Source organism: Ceratina calcarata, unplaced genomic scaffold (genome assembly GCF_001652005.2).
Source record: "Ceratina calcarata isolate Rehan_Ccalc_2016 unplaced genomic scaffold, ASM165200v1 scaffold291.2, whole genome shotgun sequence".
Lineage (NCBI taxonomy): Eukaryota > Metazoa > Arthropoda > Insecta > Hymenoptera > Apidae > Ceratina > Ceratina calcarata.
This window is the reverse complement of record NW_017151492.1, coordinates 1,200,232-1,224,958: the sequence shown is the minus strand read 5'-3', so window position 1 is coordinate 1,224,958 and position 24,727 is coordinate 1,200,232. Positions and strand designations below refer to the sequence as shown.

General features: G+C 40.7%; 3 protein-coding genes across 8 annotated transcripts in view; 1 reads left to right on the top strand and 2 right to left on the bottom strand.

Moving 5' to 3' along the window:
- Tusp (WD40 superfamily protein Tusp) overlaps nt 1-10,595 on the bottom strand; it is a 38,078-nt gene extending 27,483 nt beyond the window's left edge. For 2 of the 3 annotated variants that reach the window (XM_026812637.1, XM_026812638.1), the window contains exon 1: nt 9,065-10,595. In XM_026812637.1, the coding sequence (XP_026668438.1) occupies nt 9,065-9,160 (96 nt within the window). In that variant the 5' untranslated portion in view covers nt 9,161-10,595. The remainder of the gene's footprint in view (nt 1-9,064) is intronic. The other variant, XM_026812639.1, reaches the window with a different exon arrangement.
- A 150-nt stretch (nt 10,596-10,745) lies between these two features.
- On the top strand, nt 10,746-12,120 carry LOC108623835 (RWD domain-containing protein 1). Its single transcript, XM_018022663.2, has 4 exons — nt 10,746-11,090; nt 11,248-11,597; nt 11,662-11,848; nt 11,931-12,120. Exons 1-4 carry the CDS (start codon nt 11,021-11,023, stop codon nt 12,035-12,037), a joined length of 714 nt encoding a protein of 237 aa, XP_017878152.1. The 5' UTR covers nt 10,746-11,020; the 3' UTR covers nt 12,038-12,120.
- Nucleotides 12,121-12,355: 235 nt separating this feature from the next.
- On the bottom strand, nt 12,356-23,642 carry LOC108623834 (NADP-dependent malic enzyme). Of its 4 annotated transcripts, none has more exons than XR_001916559.2 (12): nt 23,214-23,642; nt 18,761-18,929; nt 18,480-18,638; nt 18,200-18,381; nt 17,620-17,929; nt 17,354-17,536; nt 17,062-17,287; nt 16,856-16,998; nt 16,490-16,784; nt 16,255-16,399; nt 15,349-15,662; nt 12,356-13,383 (listed from the first exon to the last, which is right to left on the bottom strand). XR_001916559.2 is itself a non-coding variant. In XM_018022660.2 (11 exons), exons 1-11 carry the CDS (start codon nt 23,237-23,239, stop codon nt 15,623-15,625), a joined length of 1,878 nt encoding a protein of 625 aa, XP_017878149.1. In that variant the 5' UTR covers nt 23,240-23,642; the 3' UTR covers nt 12,356-15,622. The 4 variants fall into 4 exon arrangements, 2 of the variants coding, with proteins under 2 accessions (XP_017878149.1, XP_017878148.1); XR_001916560.2 differs by having other exon boundaries at nt 15,473-15,662; XM_018022660.2 differs by having other exon boundaries at nt 12,356-15,662.
- Nucleotides 23,643-24,727: the final 1,085 nt, after the last annotated feature.

Below are 24,727 nucleotides of genomic sequence, written 5' to 3'. Positions count from 1 at the left end.
CGGCCGCGTCAGGTGGCGGGGTTGGCTTCAATGTTACAAGGGTTTCACCCTCAGACCTGTCATACATATGTAGGCGTAATTACTCCGACCAGCGCGAACCCTTAGAAAAATAAGCACCCGAGGGGTAGAGACAGATTTCGACCGGCATAGCCGGCCCATTCAACCCCTGCGCCACGAACAGGGGGCTACAACTTTTTCTTTTCGCGCGACGACGAGGCATAGAGGGTTATCCAGTGTACGTCGCGTCGTCGCCGTTCGCGTTTCACCTTGCCCGTTCAATTGTACACGGTGGAGGAAAAAAGAAGGAGAGGTAACGACAGAGCCCGCGAATTAACTCGATGCCTCGTTCCCCTTTAGTTTACGAGTAGACGTAAACGACCCGTTTACATCCGGCTGACGTGCTGCTTTTTCATGCCGCTGTGTGACGCGATCGTTGGACCCGCTCGTCCTTACGACCGAGAGATTTTATTGTCGCTATGATGCACCGCGTTTTGATATATGACTTATAAAAAGAAGTCGAGCCCATCAACTTTACTTCCCTTCCGCCAAGTGAATTCGACTCTAATTGAATACTTTAACGTTGCAATTTGGAAAATTAATTGAAAATAGACTTTAATTGAATAATAATGTTGTTTTTATTCTTAATGACTGACGTTCTAACCGCCGATTGGTTTTACCCTCGAACCCCAATTTATACAGACCTCTTCATGTTCATGAATTCGCTCCTTGAGAACAATAAGTTGACTCAGCAATTAACTGTATGTTTTTGACGTAAATATCGCGTGACGGGAACAAAAGATTTTTTCTACCCTTTACGTGCTATCAGATGGAAAAGCTTCCCACATTGTTCTCCGAGTAAAGCGATAAGATGACGATAGGCTTTACATAAGTAAAAGATCTCCCGCTATGTTTCAATCAGCATTAAAATTATTCCTCCTGCATGTACAGAATAATTCCTTGAATGATTTAATAATAATAATAATTGCAGTGCGTGGGAAGTTTTTTCCTCACGCACTTGACATTTATCTCGGTTCACTTAATCAAAGGCAATTAAATTAAACTGCACTCATAATTGGAAAACATTTCGATATGACTGATTTAATTTGAGTGCATTTCGTTTGGAACCTCGCGACAATTTAGCTCATCGATCGACAGTCAGCCATTCGCCCGAACTTGATTATTACTTTATTAGTAGCTATTAAATTTCGATAATGGCCAGTACTTTAGACGGTCCCTTTGTGTTCGCTGCCCGTAACAATGAACGAAACGGCTACTTTGATATCGCCGATTTCGTCTAAGAACACTCGAGTAAAATTGTATAACTGCAAGTTCCCTGGTTCTGCTTTCTCCCTGCGAGGAGCCTCGTTGGTCTTCGACCACAAGGGATCCGCGTATCGGATATTCGATATCCTCCTAATGGCCAGAATAAACTGGATCCGAAGTAAATTGTCGCTGTAGTTTGCAGAACATTGAGAATTGTATTTCGTTTTCCACGCGAAAAAGAAAGTCACGAGACACGCCCACGATCCATAATATATTTATTATTTATATCCCTAAAGTATTGTAAATTTATTTAAGTTCTCTTAACTTTCCTGTTGAAATTTTTTCCATTTAAGAAGGAATGAACATTCAAAAACATGCATTCTGCATATAAATAAAAGTCATTGGTTTCTACTTTTCATAATCGGGTTACACAGGATATTACATCTTTCGTTTCTTCTCCTTCGAATTATTTTTTTCCCTTGAAAGTTTTTATAACAAGTCTTCCGCTCGGATGATTTCGTTGCCGTAACTAACACGATCGTTGTATATAGTTCGCAGGGTGGTTTCGCTCCGTCTGTTGTTCCGAAAGTATCGCCGTTTTGAAACACTTGCCTCGAAACTTTTTCCATTTCGTATCACCGGATAAATAATTGTAATTCTTCTTTGACTGGTGGTATCTCCTTGTTGAGATTAAATTCTCGGTGTTCGCCAAACGTTTCCCAAGCTGTTTCATCCAGAAACGTATTCGCGTTCATTTCAGCGTTCATCGCAACTTTATAATTAATAATTTCATTAAACGTGAATTATTAATTGTGAAATCAAGCCATTTCTAAGGAAACTGCCAGCAATGTATCACTCCCAGTGGTCGAATTAGCTCCGTCAGGGATCGGAGTCATTAATATATCACGTCAGAATTAAGCGACTAATCGCCACCATTGACAAGTTTTTAATTGCTATTTAAAACAGACTCACAAGTGAGAACTCTCATGATCCGCAGTTGCAACGTCAGAACGTGAATTAAATTTTATCTCGCGTGATCGAAATTTAAATGAGAGAATAGCCAAAACATTGTTTTGGTGTACAATACATTTTGATGAAATTTAATGTTTGGTCGCACACACTTTCTCTCATTAAAGCGTCCACCGTCACTACGGCCTCCATAGAAAATATATCGCAAGCGAGATAAAATTAATGAAGTAATCTCGGCTCATTCTATTGCTACTCTAATGCAATTTGTTCTTCCATTCACAGCCCGTCCTAAAGTTATTAAATATTTCATGTTCCTGTTCGATTCGCTTCGATGCAAGTAATTGAACGATTCGCACAGCCGATATTTCGTTAGGTATGTGCAATTAAGGGAAACACTATCGAACATTTATAATTACAATGAATATTTATAATTACATGGACCATCGATCCAAAAACGAATTAACCCTTTCATTTTCCAACATATCAGCTATTCTTCTAAAAGGTTCGAAAAAGACTTGATCTTTCATGTAAAAAATGCAAACAGTATTTAATAAATATTTCGGCTCATGATTTTCATTCGTGACTAACGAAGTGAAGAAAGATTTCATTCCGCCATGGAATCTTTCGAAAATGTTTGCCACACTTTTGCACCTCGTCTTATTCTCCGTCAGGCTTTTGCATTTGAGAACTCGGTGACGTCCCCGAGTTTAGGCGTTAAATTATTCAACAGCTCGAAACGAGAGGATCAGCTTAACTCGAATCAATTCCTTCGCGTGTTGGAAAGTAAAATTCGTGCCGCGAGAAACTTCCGCGGTTAGGAGTTCGCAGGAAAATCGGAATGCGGAAAACTTGAACGAATCGGATGGAAATTAATAGTTCGTTTAACGTTCAGATGGAAACAGTACGCTTTCGTACTGTGATGCTAGGTTGATTCAATTCCTCGAAATTGAATGCAGGATTTAGGGAATCACTCAAGTTTTGCAATTAAGGGTCGACGTTTCGTGGAAAATAGAACTTTATTAGAAATTTACACAAGCCAAGTGAATGTAATTGGAGACTAAGACTGTCTAGGGATGAAAGGATAGAACTATACATATAAAGGTTTTGAGAAAATCAATTTTGGACATCGAAGAAAAGTAGGAAAATTGTGGAGGATGAGTCCGGATGAGTTGGTGGCTGGTTATTGATTAGATCAGGGATAAGACAGCTTAGGTACATGAAAAATACTTGTGTTTGTAAGCTAGTTTTTTTAACTCGAAACAACATGGTTGAAATACTTCTACCGGGTGAATTTTTCATTAATCATCGAATTTGTTCAAAAAGAACTTTCCCTCGACGTGGAGTGGATCACAGATGAGCAATCTTGTCGCATCAGTTTCTAAGCTGTTGCGATCTTTTATGTACAAAGCGCCATGTGCTCGCTTATGTGCTCCAACGTCTGAACATGGTTACGCTTCGGCTTATAGGGTAGTTTTGCGCGATAGCGGAAGGCACTAATAACCACAGGCAGCAATTCTCGTTAGAATTGAAGATCGTAATCTCCCGTTATTAATGGTGCGATTAATCAATAATCCACGAAACTTTACCAATGTATTTCAGTTACGATAACGCACATTTTTCGTAATCGAATTTCCTCGACAGCCCTCGCGGCCATTCGTTATAAAATTTCAATAACATGTTTTGGGTTATTGCAATCAATATCCCTCTTTGTCGTTCCACTCCGTAATATATTGAAATATCATGTTATTGACAACGAAAACTTGTCCCAATATTTTGAATATACGTTCAAAATTCCCTGTCGGAGTCAACGAATTCTCAAAATGTTTCCTGTACAGAATCGTTGAATTATTTCCGTATTCAGGATGCATTAACGTTGCATCAACATGAAACATGGAACTGTACATAATAAAATAGCATTTATTTCTAGCGAGGACGTCGCTTCTGATAAATATCGTGGCGACCATCGGAAATGCTTCTGGCCAATGATTGATGGGATTACTTGCCCTTTTCTGTTAACGCACAGAACGGAGGGTCTACTCAGGTCTATGAAAGAACAGACGGAATACAATAAACACGACAGAATGAAAATGATTCATAGCTAGTTTTATACGGAATTTATTTATTATTTATTATTCATTTATGATTTCATCCATTAAAAAAACGCAATTCAATATCCAGTTGACTTTTTATATTTTAATCATTACACGTGAGGTTCACGTTCAAGTTTAGTAACAATGAAACAGCAAGATATTTCATTCGTAATAAAAATTTCTGGCCGCTTGGTATTACAAGAGGAAACATCGTTACATATCTATCCTCGCTGGGAGCATTTGGAAAAGTGCTGTTTAACAAGCGGTCCCATTCGGTTTAGCCACGAACAATGATCGCGTCGAGAGTAAAACGATCCCCAGTAATGATGGTATCGATTCGAGCACTACATGCTCGCGACAGAAGTGTACATTATTTGATCTGGAAAGTCGCGTTCGTTCATCCATACATTCCTGGTCTCTTGTCGCCGAGTAAATGACGCCGGATGTCTATGTTTTAAGCTCGTGGCTACCGACGAACAAATTTCAGGTAGCATTAATTTATTAATCATTCGTATGGAATTTATGGACATCGTTATCGATCGTTATCTTAAAATAGAATGNTCCAGTTGACTTTTTATATTTCAATCATTACACGTGAGGTTCACGTTCAAGTTTAGTAACAATGAAACAGCAAGATATTTCATTCGTAATAAAAATTTCTGGCCGCTTGGTATTACAAGAGGAAACATCGTTACATATCTATCCTCGCTGGGAGCATTTGGAAAAGTGCTGTTTAACAAGCGGTCCCATTCGGTTTAGCCACGAACAATGATCGCGTCGAGAGTAAAACGATCCCCAGTAATGATGGTATCGATTCGAGCACTACATGCTCGCGACAGAAGTGTACATTATTTGATCTGGAAAGTCGCGTTCGTTCATCCATACATTCCTGGTCTCTTGTCGCCGAGTAAATGACGCCGGATGTCTATGTTTTAAGCTCGTGGCTACCGACGAACAAATTTCAGGTAGCATTAATTTATTAATCATTCGTATGGAATTTATGGACATCGTTATCGATCGTTATCTTAAAATAGAATGAAATAAGTAATTAATTAGATAGAGATTAAGTTACAAAATTAAAATGCAGATTTAAACCTTATATAACCATTCGTCCAGCGTCCTTTTATTTTACGCGGCACTTTGTCCGCGTTTAATGGTATCAAATACTGAAATATAGCTGTTTCAGAATCATTACTTCTGGTCATTCGGTTGGCTTTTAAAACTCGAGGCACGCATGTATTTCACAAACACGTCTACGAGTTCTACGCCGTTTACGAGTTTTTTGTGACCGAATCAACTCGAGCTTGGTTACAAAATTCCGGTAACCGTGGCGTAACTAAAAGTGATTATCCATTCGCTTCGCGTAATGGGTTGGCTATTCTTGACGATTCCCCGGAAACGGGAAAAAACATCGTAAAATTTTCGTTTTAACAGTTCAACGCGCTAACACAGTTTCACGGGAAAGTGGTTACAGCGTACGCGATCGCAGAACGTATTTTAAAAAGGTGAGAAATAAAAATTAACGTGCATGTAGTTAGAATCGATTTCGCCCACGAACGCCGGTGCAGCGGATTTAAAAAATTTTAGAATCCGGTAACGTTGATTAATTTAGTCTGGGTATATTAAATTTTCATCGTTCAATCCCCAGCGAAGTAAAAAATATTTAAAATCTTGTACGCTTTACTTACTATACTCTGTTGTTCATTTATACGCGACGCAGATAGATATTAATTAGCATAGTTAAGAATGATTACGTGCAGCGATGTATAAATACTTTTAGCGAGTATGGCATGTAGGTCGGGAAGTAGTTAAAGAAGGGAAATATACCTAAATGTCGTTAATCGAATTCGCAGCAAAAGGTCGCGCCCAGATCGACCCTATCGTCCAGCTGGTAACCCAATTATTTTTCCGGTGATGACTCTTCGCGCCTTTCGGCCGGTTTACGCGGATCGGGTACGATTCCAGGCGTGTCGTTAGTCAACGATTAGTTCCGGAAAGCGAACCGGTCGTCGAAAGAGGCGAATTCGTCTATCACCCGGCACAGGAAGCGTAATTAATTCTGATCGATTGCGTTCTGACGTTCATCGAGGCTTCCCCGATCGAATTAATACTCGCTAATTAACACAAAGCTACTTTGCCCGATCACTAGGCGGAGTGAATCAGCTCGTAGACGTACGCGCATCTTTAAATAAATTGATAACGTACCGACGTTTCAATCCGTCAGCTTCAGCGCTCAGAGTAGCAATAATTTTTTTTGTTGGCCGACTTTTTTTCAGGCCGTCGGATTTTCTCGTGCCGAGATCTTCGCATGCATACAGAGCTTTTTTTTTTACGTAACGTAAAAGTGTACCAAGTGAAATTGTACGCTCGTGCAGTTTGTGTCGCGCATACATACACGTCTCTCAGAGAAATAATTGTACTGGTATATAGGACAGAGCCCATGCGACACGAATTACTCTTTGTCGAAAGAAACATACAAAATCGCGAGTCGCATTCGGGCCTGAAATTGAACGCGCATAGTTCCCGGTCGACGTTCCATAGACACAGAAACGTGGATAGAAGTATCATTATATCTTTCTTGTTTCGTTCATTTTCAACGTACAAAAGTAATAGTTCTAAAGGCAAATCATAATCGCGGTTCTCTCGCACAAAGGCAACAAGTGCGTGAGAATCAATAGCCAACGCATTCCCTCTTGAAGCTGCGTAATCTTTTCTCATTGTTCCACGAGGATTAAACGCGTTTCGCTCCTGTTTTGTACGGCATCGTACGTATGCATCGCGAGGAAGGAAAAAGCGGCCGGACACTGGGGAAGATCCACTCGAGACACAGAGCACGAACTTCATCTTCACGGAGACGAGTCGACTGCTACGTGGTGCACGTACACGTCGCCGTCGCCCCACCGAATTTCTCTCGCCCTCGACTGGATTTAAGTCCGCTTCCTCGCGGCGCATCCGCTTCCACCCCGGCGGATTCCAATCTCTCTCCACCCTGCTGCCGCTTTGATGCGGTGGTAGCCCGAAATTCTCCCCGGCATTATTAAGCGGGATCACGAGGCGACGAAGTCCCGGCGGAGTCGCGCGAACGCCACTTTCACGCTCGTAAAATCAAGAGAAAATCACCTCCTCCGAGTTCGGTCGACGAACCGGCACCCCGTCTGCTCCAATACGTCCGACTCGTCGTTTTCTTTCATTTTCAAACACAGTTGTCACCGCTCGTTGTCCGCGTTTCTCTCTTTATCAATTACATTCCTCCAACCCAATATCGTTCCGCGCTAGTTTTTATCTTTCAACGTTGTTCTATTCAGGACGTTTCAGTCTTGGGAACAATATGCGAACGCCGGTATATTTTATACAACGACGGAGACTGCGTATTGACAACCGAGCCTCCCGCCGTGGGACACACGCAACGAGCTAACGAAGCAGCGTTAATAATTAGTTCCCGGCCGTCCCTGCGCTCGTCTCTTTTTTATCGTTAACATTCCTTTTTGCAACGCTTTGCAGAGGCAAATGCGTTACACGTTAAATTCCCCGCACTAATATCGTAAACAGTAAACGGAGTCTGATTGAATCTCTACAATGAAGTTCTGTAAAAACGATGCACCGCGAAGATTTAATAATTTCTTTTGCAATTTGAAAAGAACCCTCGTTACGTTTTTTTATTCATATACTTGTTACTTTGTTCTCCTACTTAATTCAGCTAACGATCAATTATCTCCGGTAGCAAACATCTTATCCTTTTACTTCGATTACGAATCGAATTTCTTAGACAGCTACGATAGACCGGGGAGAGCTTACGCTTTTCTCAAGACTCCACTATATAGCATTCCTCTCCTTTCGAGAGAAGAACAACCACTGAACCAGAAGAAACGCGCCTTTCTTCGAGACCGATGCAGAGAGCCGAGGTGAATCGAATTTAATCTCCATGCTTCTGTCAAGGAGAGTTTCAGCGAACTGATACGTGACAATTTTCGAGTCTAATAGCAGATAGACGCATTCGGCTGTTAATTTCAACTCGCTATCAGTCTCAGGAACTGAAAATGACAGTTCAGCCAGTTTAGGAACACGACCAATTAATTCCAGGCTTTCGAGCGATTAATAACGAAATTATTCAAGGTCAATATAACGTTTTCTCATCGGATTCTAAATATCTATTTTTATGTAATATGAAAATTGTGACGAAATTTATATTGACTGCAACACGACCGAACTTGAAATTCCGTATGCAGAACGTCACGAAAATTGATAATATTTTCAGTGTCTTTGACGTCTCACGTATGCTGCTACTAGAATAACCAATGCAGTAGCAAACGCGACGGTCTAAATATTCCGGATATAAAGAAGAAAAAAAAAAACATGTAAAAGAACCGAATTGCATTGGGTTTTATGGTATTTACTGGTTCTGATTTCCCGCTGGCGCAACCTTATCGCATTGTACCAGGATTATTGGCTTGATAAGCGTCTATACATATGTCCGACAAGTTCTCCTACGCTCGGGTTTTCATACAGTGAACGATGCAGACTTTTGCGATACGTGGCCAATTAACGAGAAGTTTACACGAAACATTTAATGTAGTATTTGTTCGTTCGCCGCTAAAGTATAGTTTTCAAAGGTGTTCAGACGAGCGATTTTAAAATGCTGAATACAAGAGAGTTTTTCAAATTACTATTTCGTGTTGTAAACAATTGCGTAAGAACACGCATAGCGTATTATCGTAGCCTCGCGGTGAACATAAATCACGTACCTCCGGCAACTCGTCCGGCACCTTGCCCATCCAGCTGAGAGACAGGATGTTGCAGTCGCACTTGGCAGTGTTATTCTTTTCGAAGTACAAATGCATGTTCGCGTAATTGGATCGCGTTATCCGTGGTAAGTTTCGTCAGCCCATCGAAGCCGGCACCCGACCGACGCGATCCCAAACGACGGACACCACACGCGACCCTTTAATGCTGTTAGTCTCTCTGCCCCGCTCGAAATCGATCGCCGATCGATGAATCGAACCTCGATCAGAGTCTAAATCGGCGACGCGTCGTCAAGCGAGCACGCGATCAAACACTTGGCCGGAGCTGTTCCGCATCGGCGTTCGGTCATCGCGATCGTTTGACGATCACCCTTAGCGCGCCTGTTTTCCCTTCGAATCTCGGGCAAAACGTTCGCCCCTGCGAACAGGGGAACAACGGGCTGTGATCGATGTCCCGGCTCGCGGTCAGCTCGTCGAGCCTCAGACCCCTTCGACGAACGCGATCTCCATGCTCCGAGCTACGAGGTGGATCAGGCGGCCGAGCTTACGCGGCAAGCTTTTCACGCGGAATCATTTGTTTCGCATCGAGGTCGCCATATTGCCGCTCGCTGCTAGTCCACCACCCACCGTGTAGCCTCGCGACGAGACGATTCGGTGCAACGCGGCAGAAGCGCGCACGAACAAGCGGTCTAGCTTTGGGTGAGCTTTCTACGCGAGCGTACGTCCGACTGAAAAGCTCAGCCGGAGCTGCCGCGCACGAGGCACCGCCGCGTTCTGCGGGCGTATTGATTGCGCTCCGCGCTTGCTTGCTTTCCTGGCCACCTGACGGTCTCCGCTCGTGTCAGATCCGCTGTATAAAAGCTTTTGCGCGCCTCCCAGCCACCGCTCGCCACACACGATGCCGACGCGGACGGATTCGCTTCCGGGGGCTTGCGCCTCTTTTAACGAGTTCCAAAAAGTAACGCGGACATTTCGCCACTCCGCTAAATGGATTTGGAACCTACCCTCGGTGCCGCTCTTTGTGCCGCTCCTACCTTTGTTCGAACGTTTCCAACGCCTGGTCAACTTCCGTCAAGTTACTTACTCGCGATTAACACACCGCATGGAATCTGAAGAAAAAAATAGAACGCGATAGGAATATTGGGGATGATTTCATTTGTCATTGTCATATACGAAGAATTAGTCTGAAAATCGTTTTTCTTTACGTATTTGGGTTGAACCATATTTGCCTTATTAAATTTGTAGCAGCGTTTGCACTCTTCCCGACCCTTAATTTAATATGAGGGATTTATTTAATCCTCTTTTTTTAAAAATGCCTACCAGTTTATTACTTTTTGTATTATTTATTAGAAAATAAAACTGTGGTACGTTCGATGTATAATTATGATAAGAATGTAATAATAACTTCGTACAGAATAAAAAAGAGGGACAGATTTAAAGAGACTTGATATCAAAGATTTTGCAGAGTGATAGAAGAGCAATAAAACGCGATATTTGTTTTTCGACAGGAGTTGGTTGTAATAATAATTTCTTCGATTCTCTTGCATATTTTACATATAAAATAGTAATTAACGATTTTAAAAAATAATAAAATGATACGTATTATTAAAATTAATAAAAAATGCACAACTATTTATATTTTACATAAAACTCATTAATTTTCAAAAAGAAGATTTATATAGGACTGCACATGTACATGTAAAAAGTACATAGACGTAACTAGTCGTGACACATGGAAAATATTAGAGACAGAGAAAGAGAGAATATGTCATTCTATGTATGCGTGCGAGTCACTCATACATATGTAGGTTTGCTTGTGGTGGTACGCTGGCTTTCAGTATTTCAGTTCCGCGCCACCACGGCTGCTGTCAGAGTTGTAACATGAATTCTTGCACTCGATTATAGTAAATCAATTAAAGTACGTGATATAGAAAATTTTTAATAAATAATCTAATCAGCATGGACTATAAAGATGAGCAACGCAACGAGATCGAAGCGTTGGAATCCATTTATTGTGGAGAATTAGAGAGTACGTAAGCATTGTCATATAACCTTTAAACTTGTTGTTCTACCATGAAAACAATTAATTTATAATGTATCTTTTATTGTTATTGCTTGTTTGACTCATAATTCGTTTGACAATATAATATGTTGAATGATATTCTATAGATGGTAATCGTTTGCAGTTTTAGTTATTGAACCATATCATACGTTTGCTATACCTATTAAAACTGAAGAATATGATCCAGACACTGGAAACGGTCTTGGTTGTCGTCTAGAATTTACTTATACTGCAAACTATCCAGATGAGCCACTTCTTGTATCCATAGAGGAACAGGAGAATTTCGAAGAAGGAGGCGATGAAAAATTAAAGGAGCATTTAGTAGAACAAATGAATGAAAACCTTGGGATGGTTATGGTATTTACTTTAGTTAGCGCAGCTCAAGAATGGCTTAATGTACAGTGGGATAGGATTAAATTAAAAAGGGAAGAGAGTGCAGCAAAGAAGCTTAAAGAAGAAGAAGAATTAGAAAGGGTAAGGTGTTTAATATAATTAATGGAATATTGAAATGAAGCTGATTTTCTTGTCTCTGTTATAGAAAAAGTTTGAGGGAACAAGAGTTACGGTAGAAACATTTATGAAGTGGAAGGAAAAGTTTGATGAGCAAATGGGATATACGAAAAAGAGAGAATTGGCTGAACGCGAGGGAAAGAAGCTGACTGGTAGAGAATTATTCATGACTGACAAAACGTTAGACCAGTCCGACCTGAAATTCTTAGATGATGGTACATTTCGAAAATATTTAATCAATCTCGGTTATTCCAGAGAAAGTATTTGAATAAAATGTTACATCTTTTTAATTTTCAGATTCCGTTAAAGTAGATGAGAGTTTATTTCAAAATGTATGCGATCTGGATTTGGTAGACGATGACGACGATGTCGATCCAAACGTTTTTTATCATGATAGTGCCTAAATAAAACATCCTCAAGTTGTATAATAATGTTTATAAGATGTTCCCGAGATTCCTAATTATCGGATATGTACATGCAAAATGAATGTTTACGAGTTTTCTCCGTGTGTCTGGAATGTTGAGAACAAACCGACACGTTCGAGGCCAGCGCATTTTGTAACCAAAGGAAAATAATTTTTTACGACTGTACATAGACTGCATCTCCTTCACAATGATTCATCTAATAAATCTAAAACTTATCATTGTTCTCGTGCTTAATCGAAGGTTCTCGATTCGTTGACGATCTGATCGAGACGGGAATAGAATGAAATAAATGCGCGCTAACAATCATCATTTAACATTTATTCATATGCTTAGTGGTATTTAATTTGCACGTTTCAGTAACAAATCCTAGCGAACGAACAGTTGTACATACTCAGATAACTTAACTTTTGGTTTCTCAGATATTGTATGCACACATAGACATCATAATGTAGTTTAATAGTCCGTAAGATGGATATGATTTCCCGTTCTATTTGCAATGTGGCAGTAACAATCAAAATCGATGTTATCCATCAGACATTCTATTTCGTACAACATATAGGAACCTTCTGAAAGAATTCTCTCAGTTTCGTACATTTACTTAAACGTAAAAGTGACCATTACGATACGGTACAAAAAATACGATCTTTACAACGTTGCCTTCCGGTTTCCTCTGATTATAATGCTTATCGATACGGTGTGAAACCGAAGAAGTGGTGTGACAATTTACGTGGCCTTACGTAGTATACCTAGGAGACATCGTGACTAAGGAAATCCACCTAAATATTTTTTACGACTGTCGTTTCTCTTTATGTAATACATCGCGCTAAAGTCTATACAGTTACTTGACACATGCACCAGTAATTTTTCGATGAAGTGTTAATACTTATATTAATACAAGATTCAACAGAAATTATGATCTGTCGTCGAGAAATGAGGAGTAACTATTCACTAATTTCTCTCGTGTTATTCGAGGGCTCTCATATTTATTCAGATTCATTGCTCAACTGTAAACAGTACGTACAGAAATAAAGGAGATAAATAAATGGAATAAATATACCTGTCGGACTCGATTACGAAATTAATGAATAGTGCGCCTATAGTCACGATACATACTTGCGCGGCGTTAAATTAACAATAAATATATAAGTACAGAGCGTAAATAAGCCTCAATTCCCTGATGATACTTAGCGACACGTTTTGCTTAAATAACGATTATACGGAAGTGTAGCCACCGAGTCAAAGTTTGGACTTGATTTAACTTACATTAGAACGACTGCGTATACGTCAGAGCAGTCGCCTCGTCTTTCGACTCGCCAACACGTAATCTGTCGGGAGAAGAACACGATTAGTAATAAATATAATAATGTTTTTATCGACGTTTAACCAAGCGATCGTTCTTGGATGCGTTCATCTACACACAACCGATGCTAATATGAAACGAGATCGGAACGCGGATCTCTTTCGACAGCTACTTTAATAAGCATTCGTCGCTTGGCTAAACATTGTGCTCCGTTTTAAAAGTTCTAATACTCGAGCTTTTATTTCCGGGCTCGGTAACCGATGTTCTTAGCTCGTAAACGATTAATCACATGTTATACGACACATAACAAACGAGTTCGATAAGATTTCTCGGAGCTACAATATTATACATGCGAGCCTCGATTGAGTACACAGTTCTAGAGGTGAATACGTAATATTAACATCGATCTTAATTGCTTCCAAATACGTCTCAGCGAAAAATAGACACTCTTCAATAAATAGAGAAAAATAGGTCGCGGTATTTAATCCGCGTAAAATTGCTTCGTACAACAATCGTTCAGAAATTACGAATATCGAGAACATTTCAGGAACAGTCACATGTATCACGTATATATTTCGAAATATGAAGTACAACTGATCGAACGTGATCTGTTCATAAAATACTTCCTCTGCACGACATTTAAAAAAAAGTTACTGTTCAATGCGCGTCATAAATAAAATTGTTTATTGCAAAAACTTTTAGGCAAAAGTTGTAGCTCCAGTTCTTAGATATAAGAAAGGTCCTGTGCGATTTTATTTTAACTCCACTCGTTACGGAGTATTTAACGATGAACGAAATCATTAATCGATTACTCCTGAAGAATTCGAGGTAGAAAAAGATTGTATACGCCTAAGAGTATTTGGGGAAAAACGAAATTTTTTGCCAAAAGTTTGCAGTTTCGATGGTGGGAAGGCTGAATTTTGTCAGTACCAATAAAATGCTGATTAGTCATACCTAACTCCGGAGGTAGATGAAAAATTAATAGAACCTTTCTTGTACATGACGTCAGTACCTACAACTTCTGTATAAAAAAGTTTTCGCTAGCGTCAATAATTAAAATGTTAGCCGATGAAGGTATGAGCAAACGTAAAACGAACCGCGCATAGATCTAAGCGACTGTAAAAACGATCAGATTTTTGTTCGATTGTAAAAACGACCAAGTTGTATTATAACTTGGAAGTGAAAGTATCGGTCGATTTCATTGCCGTCCGTCCTACCTACTCTTTTTTTCCAATAACGTCCATTTAATCTGGTTTTCTCTTAAAAAAATCTATATTTGTAGTAATGTATACAGACGTATAAAATGTTGTTATGTTATAATAAAAACATGAGTGTTACAACGTGCTCATGCTCGGAAATACCTCACTCTTCTTTTGATTAAGAGTTCTTCGTATTCGCACGGAATCGGTTCGGGTTTTTTTGGACTCTCGGGTAAGGATTGGAAGCTTGTATCGGGTTATCATCCGTAAAGGAAAAATCGGGGAACCTTGAACAAAATGATATAGACCTGAAGGAATTTACTTCTACATATTTTGACACAGGTCATATGAGCCTCCTGTCTGGAAATGTCAAGTGGATGAAAGAAAACGGAGTTCCCACTTAGACACAAGACAGATGATTTTCGTATTCGTGAAATTTTTCATTTTATTTGTCCATCGAACTCGAAAAATTTCACCGTACAAACGTCTGGTTTTCTTTTTTATTAAGTTACGTACATATATATGATAAAATCATAAACGCACGGTGCGAAATGAAGCACTTCAATCTGCGTATAAAGCAACGTTACTGTTTTGTCCTAATCTTAATTTCGTACGTATAACATAAAATACGGGAAATAAGAAAAGTGGCTAACAATTCCGTTTAAAACTTTCTTTTAAATACTTTCACTGGTTAATACTTATCGTGTTCCCTGAACGATAAACTAGTAATCCTAATACTGCGTTATGGGGTGAAGGAGGACATTTAAAATACTGCGACGTTATTAGCTTACTGCGTTATTCGATGCTGTAATAGCAGCGCAATGTGTGATCGATTCTCGTGCTTGAAACACTTCGTGCAAGTTACATTGTTAAAAGCACTGGCGTTAATCACTGACAGAGTACAACAGTCCTTACAGCTAAAAATGTTTTACGACCGCTCTCGTCGCCTGTACTTGTCTCACGATTTGTCTCAATGCAGGACATAGCGATACTTTGTTTATTTTGTTTTTTTAATTGGTATTGGTAATAACGATAGCCTCTGAGTACCCCGTTCGGTGAAATCCGCTACAGATGTTTTAAATCGTGGCGGATTTCTACAGTGTCTCTGAAAAAAATTAATCAAGCTTCAGTGACCTGCACCGAAGTCACTGACGAACAACGAACTGATAGATAAATGCTAAAGCAACAAATCAAACCACTACGATTCTTACGATGATCGGTTATTGAGTATAAAAATGGAATGGATAGCAAAAGAATGGAATTCTACGAGTACCTAGTCTCAGAAAACATTTATCGCAGCTATGAAAGATTAAATTGGTGCTGCCGAGCAGTAAAGAGAAGAATGCGAACTGCCAGTTGAGAGTCAAGTGACAAGTAATGGTATATGATATCATTGCAAATGAGGAAGATTAAGAAGCTGCATGCACATTAACGTATTCTTAATGCTAACGCTAATTCGTTTGTTGTCGCGGTATTAGCTGTTCATTCGTCTCTAAACTCGCTGTCTCTAATATATATTATTGCGTTCTAAATGCATTCTAATCGATGTCGCTAATTTCTACCGGTGCATGTGCTGCTTCATTGTAAATTGATACTAACACGCTTTCGTTTTTATCTAAAGCGTCTTTAGTGGGGAGGAGAAATGTGCTATAAGAAAACCTAATTATTCGATCGTATGAAAATTACATGGTACTTACTTCTCTGGCAGAACACGTGGTTTGGCATAGTCCCCTGGCCAGTCGTAAATGTTTGGCAGTGGACTGTCATAGTTGGCATCATACATTTTACTCACAATAAACTGACGTTTGTCCTTCGGCTCTGGGTATTCGCTCGCCAATCCAGCTGATCGGTAAAAGATTCCAAATTATATTCGAGAATTATATTACCGTAAGTGTACTTGAAATCATTGACATAATCAAATCAAGAACTCACTCTTCGCGTAGGCATAGTTAGCGATTCGAATGGCAATATCGATTGAGCATTCACGAATAGTGTCTAATGGTGGATAGAGACTGCCAACTGCGAGATCTTCGTCCTTTACGTGATCGGCCACAGCCTGAGCCGATATGAGAAACAGATCCTCGGTAATGTGATGAACTCCAGTCCCGATCACTCCCAGTGCGATCCCAGGGAAAATGTACGCATTGTTCCCTTGTCCAGGTTTGAAAATTTTCCCTTTATAATTCACCTCGCCGAACGGAGAGCCCGAGGAGAAGATGCACTTTCCCTAATATACAGAGATGAAGTTTAAAATAATAGTGTTCGTCAATTTTTATGTAGAATAAATATGATTCGTACATCCGTGTGGTCGTAAGCTTGTTGGGCGGTGCATTCGGCTTTGCTGGTAGGATTGCTCAACGCGAATATCAGCGGTCTCTCATTATTTTTCGCCATTTCTCCCAGTACCTGGGGAGTGAACGCTCCCGCGGCTGCTGACGCGCCTGTTCAGATGTTTCTGCTTTAGATAGAGATCGACACACGTCGATAAACAAATGGTCACGCACCGATCAGAACGGTCGGCTTCACTTCCTTCACGACCTCGAACAGCGATTTCATCACCTTGTGGTCTTTCGCGTACCAGATCTTGTGACCATCCAAGTTTCCCTCCGGCCGGTTCTTGGTCAGCAATCCGTCAATATCCATCATCCAAATATTATCACGAGCCTGCTGTTCGGTGCAACCGTCCGCCTCCATCGCTTTTACGCAGAGGTCAGCTATTCCGATGGCTGCCTACGAGTCGAGTTTTCATTACACGAACGTCCGTGAAATGGAAATAGCATGAGATCTTAAAGTTACCTCGCCAGCACCCAAGAACACGAACTTGTTATCGGACATCTTTCTTTTGGTGATTCTCTTCGACGCTAGGATTCCGGCGACCGCAACCGCAGCGGTGCCTTGTATATCGTCGTTAAACGTACAATACTTGTCACGGTACTTATCTAGGAAACGGAAGGCATTGTGGTTTCCGAAGTCTTCGAACTGCAATAATTTACAGCCATGAAGCTTTTACTGCGCTCTAAACGGGAACCTTTGGGTAATAATAGCGTCGTTTCTAAGCGTACTTGAATGAGGACGTTTTGACCGTATTTTTTCACGCAAGCAGCCATAAACTCATCAATCAACTCGTCGTATTCGGCGCCTTGACTTCTCGGTTTGTTAAGACCGATATAATGAGGATCGTTCCTCAGCTGCTCGTTGTTCGTGCCGACGTCGATGGTGATCGGCAGGCATTGGTGCGGCTTTATGCCAGCTAAGGCGGTGTAAAGGGCTAACTTTCCTACTGGGATTCCCATGCCGCAAGCACCCAGGTCGCCGAGACCCAGAATCCTTTCTCCGTCTGTTACGCAGATCGCGCGAACCGCTTGTTCAGGCCTGACATCGTAAACGTAATTTGACGTTAGCAATTTGAATTGCGAGCTGCATGCGTTCTCACGAAAAGCGTGGAAGTGTATGTGCTCAGAAATTTAATCGCTTCGTATCTGAACATATGATACGATAAGAGCGCACGTTTCGACACGTGTCCCACTTTTTCTGAATGATCAGAATAAACTATTCGACATTACTCTTAAACGTGTGATGAAACGAACACTCGATGCATGTTCATACAAGGGATAGTGTTATTTTAGAAAGAAAAATACGAACCAATTGTTAAGAATCTCGTAGATGTGTCCCTTGTCGTAAATCGTGATGAACAATCCACGTGGTCTGCGATAAATAACGCCAAACTTTTGACAAGCTAAGCCGACAGTAGGAGTGTAAACGATGGGCATCATCTGTTCGATGTTCTCGCTTAACAAACGGAAAAATAGTCTTTCGTTTCGTTCCTGTAGAATATATTGGTGAAAAGGTCGTGTCGTTTAGCAGGAAGAACGATGCTCGGAATTCTGTTCGATTTTATACAGTCGAATCTAGTTCACCGTACCTGAAGCTCCACGAGGTAAAGGTATCGATTTAGATCCTCTGTATATTTCATGACGGAGGCTTTGCACAGAGCCAGCTGTTCCTCCTGAGTTTTAAATCTGGGAGGCTGTAGACCATGTATTCCCAACGCTATCCTCTCTTTCAGAGTAAATGCCAAACCCTGAGAAATAACGTATTTAAAATCTTTGATATTCACCTCTCAAAGGAATTCCTATTCCAAATGTTTTGAGGTATGCTGAGTAGTGTGTACACTTTCTCTCGTAGGGAAAGTATTTTTTATACCTTATTGAGTCGGGGGTCCCTTAGATGACCGATACCTTTCACCATGTTGATAGGTACAACATCTCCAGATACCTCGTGGATGTCTCTGTGCTGAACATCTTTCACGGCAGGATGCGTGGGCGGAAGCATTCGCGTCCATGATCCCGCACAATTTCTACTGCCGGGCGAACTACCGCACAAAAATAACGAATTATCTCGGCTGTTTTCATTAAAACATAATACGTAGCGACATCCTAAAGCACAACTTCGTTTTCTCATTGCGTAACTTCGCTGCACGCGGATTACAGGGGAGATGCAAGTCAATTGCGGTGCGCTCATTGATATTAAAGAATTCATAACTTGAACCGATATAATTTATTTAAGTGTTACTGCCAGTCTCGTGTGATCACACTGAGTACATGTTCCCTGTTACAAAAGAATTTTCCTACAGACGACCGTAAGCCAATTTCCTCGGTTCATGTGTAATCGTGTTTTTATAGCATTGGTGATAACGAAAGCATCGTTATCTGACTGCATGGTTTTTATCTATAATGAGAATCAATTAACGTTTTGTAAGTATCGAGATTAGATTTAAATGCTGTTTATCAGTGATAATCTTTGAAATGAGTCCTCGTCTGACAATCTATTTGCCAAAAGTATTATGACTAATTGATACTATATTCGATAATCTAATAATAAAGAGATATTTGTTTTACTCTTCACAGACTTAAAAAAAGAAAAACAGGAAACGTAATTGAAATTTCGTATTATTCTGAATAAACGAATGGATCATCGCCTGTGATCTAGTTTCTACTAAAACCCGCTAGTTTCTACTATAACGCTTAAACATCCGGTAACGGGTCTTTAACAGGGATGCCTGCCAGTTAAACGTGCAGCGTGTTCAACGTCGAATGACTCATTTGCAAAGGGCTTAAGGAAGTAACACGCGTGAGAACAGGTTTGTAACTGTTTTCTCTGAAACCGAATAAACGTCGTTCAGTGGAATTCATGACTCATTCTTTAATAGTTATTAGAATCTCGATTTTATTGCATTCATTGTGACGGACACTTGTTGCCGTCCGGAACTCGGTGCGAGGACCGGGATCGATAAGATGCGGACGATTTACGTTGCCAAATATTTTAGACCATCTCTAACATGAAAGTAAATCAACAAGTCGCGATATTGGAAGAGCAAAGTTGGCTCGCTGTCCCGTGGAAGATCGTAAATTCGGAATTCAACGTAACATCGATGAGAACGAATGGTAGTATACTTATATCGAATCGAAGCGCGCGTCGTGAGCTTAGAAACGTTAAACCAGGGAGTCCGAGTATTGATTAAGGACACACCGTAGACATTACAATCGGAGAACCGGAGTATCATAGCACGATACTTTGTCATTCGATAGTACATTAATTATGTGTAAGTTATCGAAATAAAATAGACTCATGGAAATAATAAAATAGACTCATAGAAGACTGAATGGAAGTAGTACAGAGATTTAAGCATTGATAAAACACGAATTCACGAAGTGTTTCGAAGAGTGATCACTTGGCGACTGTACAACGATTCGCGTTTAATAAAAATGTATGGCACGATTATTGTAAAACATGAAGAGCATTTAATCTTCAATTATCAGATATGTACATGCGTACGTACATATTTGAATGTGGAATTCTATGATTAGCTGTGAGTCATAAATAATAGTTGGACATTGTGTGGCGGAGGCCTATCGGTTCGATCTGGTTACGACTAAACTGGAATTAGACACGAGACTGCAATTGATCGGGCTTTATAGAGACAGAGATTATTATCCAAAGCTCATGCATATTTCGTTTAATAAGGGCGATTTACGGTGCACGGATAAAGCGAGGAATAATGATATGCCGTTTGTGAAAAGAGGACAGGCCAATCTATTATTATTTCAGTGGCGTGCGGCCAGATTTAAAGAAATATCTTGGAAAAATATTCTGGTATAAATGATCGTGTCCTACAATTATTTTTACACACGATCCCCATACAGAAATTTGTACTTTAGAAATGATTGAAAGCTACTTCTTTCATTCTAATATTTTATTTCATTCGTGAAAAATTATATCCATTAAGACGATTCTGTTTTAATTCAATTTAACATTTACTATTTTATTGTAAACGAAAAGAGAGACTCTTCTTTCATTACATCAGTTATTCCCTTTACTAGATGATGGCCTTGGTCGTTACGATTTCCTCGTCATCAATTAAATAGATGCAGCTATGACAGCAATGACGTCACAGTACCACATGGGAAAGCACGTGTTCACACAACTTATACTTCGTATAAAAGCGCGACAGCCATGCGAGTATTTGTACGCGGAACGTGATTTCACTTACTTGCATATGCAGAATTTGTAATTTAATAAGAATCATATAATTGCAAGAATGCTGAGTGATTAATTATCAATAGCGAATCCGACCGAAATGATATTTAAAAAAATATCTTTATGAACATTTACTTTTATATCTTCTCGTTTCATTTACCTTATTTAAATATTTGGATATATGGGGGTAAGTAGGTCATTATCTAAATAAGTTTCGTGGATTTTTTAAGGTTGTAGTATACTCCATGTAAAATGGTTGTTCACGTGCATTACGTAACTCAGTCGATTTAACGTATTACGTAAATCACCGATATAACTTTGCTAGTGTAAAGTGACACAATGTATGACGTGCGCCGTAATTCTTCCCGGTGATCAAACTTCGGTAATGAATACAAACAAACTTTCACGTCCAACGATGCAAGTATACTCTCAAGAGAACAGTTCGATCACGAATTTTTCCTTGTCGACGTATTTAATGGAACTTGGATGATTTATGAGATGATAGAAAATTAGCGACGTTAAATAGAAGAATGATATTTTATTTGAGACATTAAAATGAACAAAAACTTATTTCGCTAATTTTTATTATTATTTATCAATGAAGGATCTTTAAATAATTATGAGAATAATGTAACAGTTTTTAGGATTTTATTCTTTATCTGTACTTGTTGTTACAAATAATTAGAACCAAGTATAAAACAGAAACGTTCAATGCCTGAGTTATTTTTTATTTATAGACCAATCTGTGAAGTTTATTCTTTTCATTTATTTAAACCCCTCTTGATCTTGTGTAACTTTGTATTACTTGAAGGCCGCTCTGTATGGAACCTTTTCTTACAGAAAAACCGCGCGTGACTAAAGCAAAAATAACACAATGTATCCTTGATGGGGAAAAAACGTAGCTGTATTCTACCATCAATGCTTTTGTCGTCTTCTTATTCATTAATGTACGACCATTATTAGTACACTCGTGTCCTCTCAGGCTCGTTTTAGAAACACGATACTAACACAATGGTAATTAAAAAAAATTTCAACGCATCTGCAGCACTAAGAATTATGTAATTCAAGCTTAAACGTTGAAATTGCAATTACGTTCATTTTCTGTAGAACAAAAAGAGAAACACATACATTATTTTCTATTTTTAAACAAGTAACACCAATTATTCGTATTTTTCGTCAAGTTTGTAATACTGCGAAAAATCAATGAATAGAAACGTTAAAACATTGATCGAAGAAAATACGAGGGCGTTCAACTTGGCATTCGTCGCCGGCAAAAGCACGGCGCTATAACTTCCAAGAATGATGTGAAAAACCAGACACAGAGAGAACACAAAAATAGATCGGAACGATGTATCCTGAGGGAAATGCGAACGGAACGATTCCAGAGCGTACATATTCGCGCGTGCTACGATCAATGAGGAATCTGATTAAGACGACAGGTGCGCCGAAAGGAATCGAGTGAACGAAACGGTTATTCTTTCATCGGAGGAATTGAAACTGGTATCGCGTTTGCATTCGAATGGGAAATTCTATAGGTCCAAGTTTTTGCGGGAATTTTTTCGACGAGCGTGAATCGGCACGTCGCGCGGCTGCCGCCGACGTCCCGGGGAGCAGGACAAAGGATTGAAGGGAGTAGATGGCGGGGATGAAACGGAGAATGATCCCGACGCCGTTCGCACGATGCCCAGCAGAAAATTGGATGCTGTCAAGCGTGGACGGGCGAGAAACGGGGAGAATTTTGTGATGCGCGTCCCAAGCGTAATAGCGATACGACGACTCCGTTTGGCACTGTCCCACGTCCCGCAGAACGCACAGGGTAACGTGGCCTCGTATCGATCGGCGGATTCCCAGCGCGTTCCTATTTTCAGCACTGCATTGCGGCAGAAGCTGGGTTACAAACGGCCCTTCTGCTCGCGTGTTCCATTGGCTTTTTCCGTTAGCATCGGCGAGAAGCGATCTGAAATCGGCGCGCACGTGCGTGCCCCGATATCGCGGTACCACCGGCGCAGCGAAGCTAGGCAGGCAGGCGATGCCTCCTCCGACCGAACGAGACGCCGGTTCGATTTTCCTCTATCTTCTTTTCATTATTAACCGCGAAAAAATTACAGGATGTACTCACAATATTGACTTCTGTAGGACGAACATCTCGGCCCTCGCGTGCTCGCAGCTGATCGCCTCCCACCCGAAAGGATCAACGCGCGACTGCGCGTTTTCGGTTTAATCGTGTTCACCAATGCTGACCCGTTTACCCGCGCTCGCCGCCGCCGCTTTGTCTACTCTCGCACACCTTCTCCCCTTTCGACTTCAAGTTCGTCCATACAGCCGGTTTTACGCATACGCACAACTGCTCCGGTTCCGCTTGCTTCGCGCGATACAACGAGACTGCACACGCGCGCGATCCACGCATACGGATCCGGTGATGTGATCCCCCAACGTCGGTCGCACACCTTTACTAAACCGACCCCGGTTCTCCCCTATCCTCTTTGCTCTACGTGGATCGTACTCGGTCTCCGTACGGACGCTGACTAAACAGTATGAGCGATCGAGTGTAAGTGTGGGTGAATGGATGCGCGGCGACGCGACGCTTTGCCCGGTGAGTCGCTTTTTCAACGAGAACAGCCGAACTCTCCCGACCAGAAACCCACCTACGCCTCCGCCACCTGATAGCGTATCGGCGCTAACAATCGGCGTCGCGACGCTGGCAGGCAAGCGCACATCGATTCATGTGCGATTGATTAATCAATGATTTCGGTTTCCATCGATTAACCATGTGATTCGTAGAATCCTTGGAGAGGAACGAGATAGACAGATTTGCTTATAAGGCCGCGACCATGACCATCATTCTTTAACGGGTACTCGAAATTTCTGGCTCGGAATGGATCGACCAGCCTCGGCTGTGATCGGGCAACACCCGCCAATATTTGAATACCGTTCAGCTTCCTCGACCCCCGGGTTCATGGGCCAGTATTCAGAGTCGTTACTTATAAGATCGCCTTAAGCATTTGCTCAAGTCCCTGTTTCCTGGATGACAGGGTCATCCCTGTACAAGACAGGGATTGGAAACATGAGATAAATACGAATAGCAAATGTTTAAGACGGTCTTAAAAATAAGCAACGATTCTGAATACCGGCCTCCACTTCGACGTGATTTCAGTAGATATAGAATATCGTCAGCAAACGCATTCAAACAAAATCAGATTTATCATCCCCATGCGTCCAGCCACGCGCGAAGACTGTCGGACTTGACTTCTTCATTTCTCCCTCGCTTCCATAAAATTTACGTTTAATCCAGAATTATTCATAAATTGAGGATCCTCGAGACAGCCTTGTTTCGTATTGGTATGGCAATCGAACGTGAGACACAGAAGTCCATAAGGTGAAGGCGTTCAATAATATCGTTCTACTCGAACGATATCATGAGCGACAGACGATATGATAAGGTTCAAATCGCTGGTAAACACCTGTAATACACGTGCGGTGGATACTGGATATCACGATATCGAAGTACCAGCGCTTACCGTAGTGTGCCACTACACGTTTAAATAATTGGCCCGATAAAACGTGACGATATTGGCACTGCCAAAACCCTTCTCTCTATGATCAATAAAAAATTTCGTAAATCGTGAATTATCT

Excerpts from the sequence above, each read along its gene's own strand:
- LOC108623835 (XM_018022663.2), top strand. The coding sequence starts at position 11,021 with ATGGACTATAAAGATGAGCAACGCAACGAGATCGAAGCGTTGGAATCC. Across the intron at positions 11,598-11,661 it reads AAGAAGAAGAATTAGAAAGG|AAAAAGTTTGAGGGAACAAG; the intron begins GTAAGGTGTTTA and ends TCTCTGTTATAG. Across the intron at positions 11,849-11,930 it reads CCTGAAATTCTTAGATGATG|ATTCCGTTAAAGTAGATGAG; the intron begins GTACATTTCGAA and ends TTTAATTTTCAG.
- LOC108623834 (XM_018022659.2), bottom strand. The coding sequence starts at position 23,239 with ATGTTCGTCCTACAGAAGTCAATATT. Across the intron at positions 18,930-23,213 it reads GTCCTACAGAAGTCAATATT|TTCGCCCGGCAGTAGAAATT; the intron begins GTGAGTACATCC and ends TTTGTGCGGTAG. Across the intron at positions 17,930-18,199 it reads TACGAGATTCTTAACAATTG|GCCTGAACAAGCGGTTCGCG; the intron begins GTTCGTATTTTT and ends TTACGATGTCAG.